Raw genomic sequence first — 2,142 nt, 5'->3', positions numbered from 1 at the left:
GCCTCCCAAGTAGCTGGGACCACAGGCGCCCGCCACAACGCCCGGCTATTTTTTGGTTGCAGCCGTCATTGTTGTTTGGCGGCCCGGGCTGGATTTGAACCCGCCAGCTCAGGTGTATGTGGCTGGCGCCTTAGCCACTTGAGCCACAGGCGTCTAGCCTGAAATTTGTATTTTCATATTGTTTTCGTGTGTTATGATAAATTCTTATGCTCTTAGCCCCCTCCCCAACCATGCAAGCAAACAAATCTATTCTTTGGTACTATTCTTGTACACACAAAAATAGGCAGTAGGGTACTAGTTTGTTCACTGATTTGGAAGATTGTCTCTTCTCATCAAATCCTCCCTAGTAACTTATTTGTAGAAAAGCATAAACACTGTCCTCTTAAGCAGAATACATAACAAAGATTCTGAAAAACAATGGGTGACAGCGGCAAAAGAAATGTGCGGAGCACTCTCCCACTGGGAGACAGTTGTTCCTCCAGAAAACCAGAGACCCAAGGCGTGAGGAGAGAATGGAAGGGGAAACTGCCGCTCCTAAGGACTTTCTAAAGGCCCTGGGCACTGTACTGAACATTTTCCTAGACTATCTCATTTAAACCGCACAGCGTCTCTGCTTGGAGGATGTCCTTTCTCTCTCCTTTTAGCAGATGAAAAAAGGGCTTAAGGAGTTTAAGTCAAACAAAGATGCAGTCAGGGAGCCAATAAGTAATCGAGTACGAACTCGAACCCGAGCCTTTCCGAGCAAACCGCGCAACACAGGGCCACCACGCCCACTTGCTCCCGCAGCCGCGGCCAGAAGGTACAACCTGAGAAGCAGGGTCATGCGGTCCTCGCTGCGGGCCTGCTGGCCTCCGGCGGCCTGGGGCGGCCCGCCTGCCCCTCCGTTGTCCGCAGGCTCGGGGTCGGCTTGCTCCTCCGGCTGCTTCTCCATGGCTGGCGAGGGTGAAAGGACACAGCACCCAAAGAAGAAAGACGCCGGTCACAAACGGGCTCCTTTCCCGCCTATAAATTGACCCTGGTAGCCCCGCCCCTTCCTCCCAGAGGCCCACCACTTCCGCCCCGCCTTTCAGTTGTCATGGTTACCGTTCTTTCACGCCTTCAGGCTCTACTTGCTGAAATAGTTACTGACCACTAGCAGAAGTTCGGAGAACTTTCGTTCAATGTCAGTTACCGAGTGTTTAGTTAGGGCTGGACTGTGGACGTTTGGGACACTCCCTGGCTCCCAGGAAGGGCAGCGTGGACAGGAAACCCCCCAACAAAAATGATCATTCAGCCAAGGCGCTGAAACACCGCCTTTCAGCGGACACTCCCTGGCTCCCAGGTGGGGGACAGCGGTTTGTTCACCCACCTTTGGCGCCCACTTCCCTTCTGTGGCCTTGGAAAATAGGTGTGCCTGGCAGGCTGGAAAAGATAATACTGGAGGGTTACCTAGAGTTTTAATTTTTTGAGACAGAGTCTCACTATGTCGCCCTCGGTAGAGTACAGTGGCATCACAGCTCACAGCAACCTCAAACCCTTGGGCTGAAGCGATTCTCTTGCCTCAGCCTCTCAGGTAGCTGGGACTGTGCGCCCGCCACAACGCCCGACTACTTTTTGTTGCGGTTGCCATTGTTGCTTAGCTGGGCCTGGCCGGGTTCAAACCCGGCAGCCTCATTGTATGTGGCTGGCGCTATAACGTGCTACGGGCACCGAGCCGGATTCCTTACAGTTTTGATCTGATCCCATGAGGTCCATAGTACTCGCTTAGCAGAGAAAGGAATAGCTTCAGTTCAGGGCTACCCAGAGCTCCCACATACAAGGCAGTGCAGACGCTTGAACCACAGAATTCCACCTGGTGCTTCTGCTTGGGAGGGTGTTTTTCTCTCCTTTTCGCAGATAGAAAAAGGGCTTACGGAGTTTAAGTCAATTTTGCAGTCAGGGAGCCAATAAGTAATCGAGTAGGAACTGGAACCCCAGACTTCCAACCTGCTGGGTACGTCATTCTGCTGTCAGTATAATCGGCACTATTTGTAACTGAGAATTGGGTGCCTCCAGGTGTCTGCTTTGTGATCCCACAGGTTGCCATTGAGCTGTTAGCTGTGCATTGAGGGGGGAATTAGAAAAAATGCAGGACATATAAATGCCTGATGTACTTGTAGTTTT

The 2,142-nt window shown here is 51.9% G+C and overlaps 1 protein-coding gene across 1 annotated transcript in view; it reads right to left on the bottom strand.

Annotated features, from left to right (window-relative positions):
- Positions 1–957, bottom strand: part of CENPH (centromere protein H) — a 21,140-nt gene extending 20,183 nt beyond the window's left edge. The window contains exon 1 of the mRNA XM_012802737.2: positions 775–957. Within this exon, the coding sequence (XP_012658191.1) occupies positions 775–931 (157 nt within the window). The 5' untranslated portion in view covers positions 932–957. The remainder of the gene's footprint in view (positions 1–774) is intronic.
- Positions 958–2,142: the final 1,185 nt, after the last annotated feature.

This window comes from Otolemur garnettii, unplaced genomic scaffold, assembly GCF_000181295.1.
Source record: "Otolemur garnettii isolate 467f Iridium unplaced genomic scaffold, OtoGar3 scaffold00017, whole genome shotgun sequence".
Taxonomy (NCBI): domain Eukaryota; kingdom Metazoa; phylum Chordata; class Mammalia; order Primates; family Galagidae; genus Otolemur; species Otolemur garnettii.
Note: the sequence above shows the minus strand (reverse complement) of the source record. Positions and strands in the feature narration are given on the sequence as shown.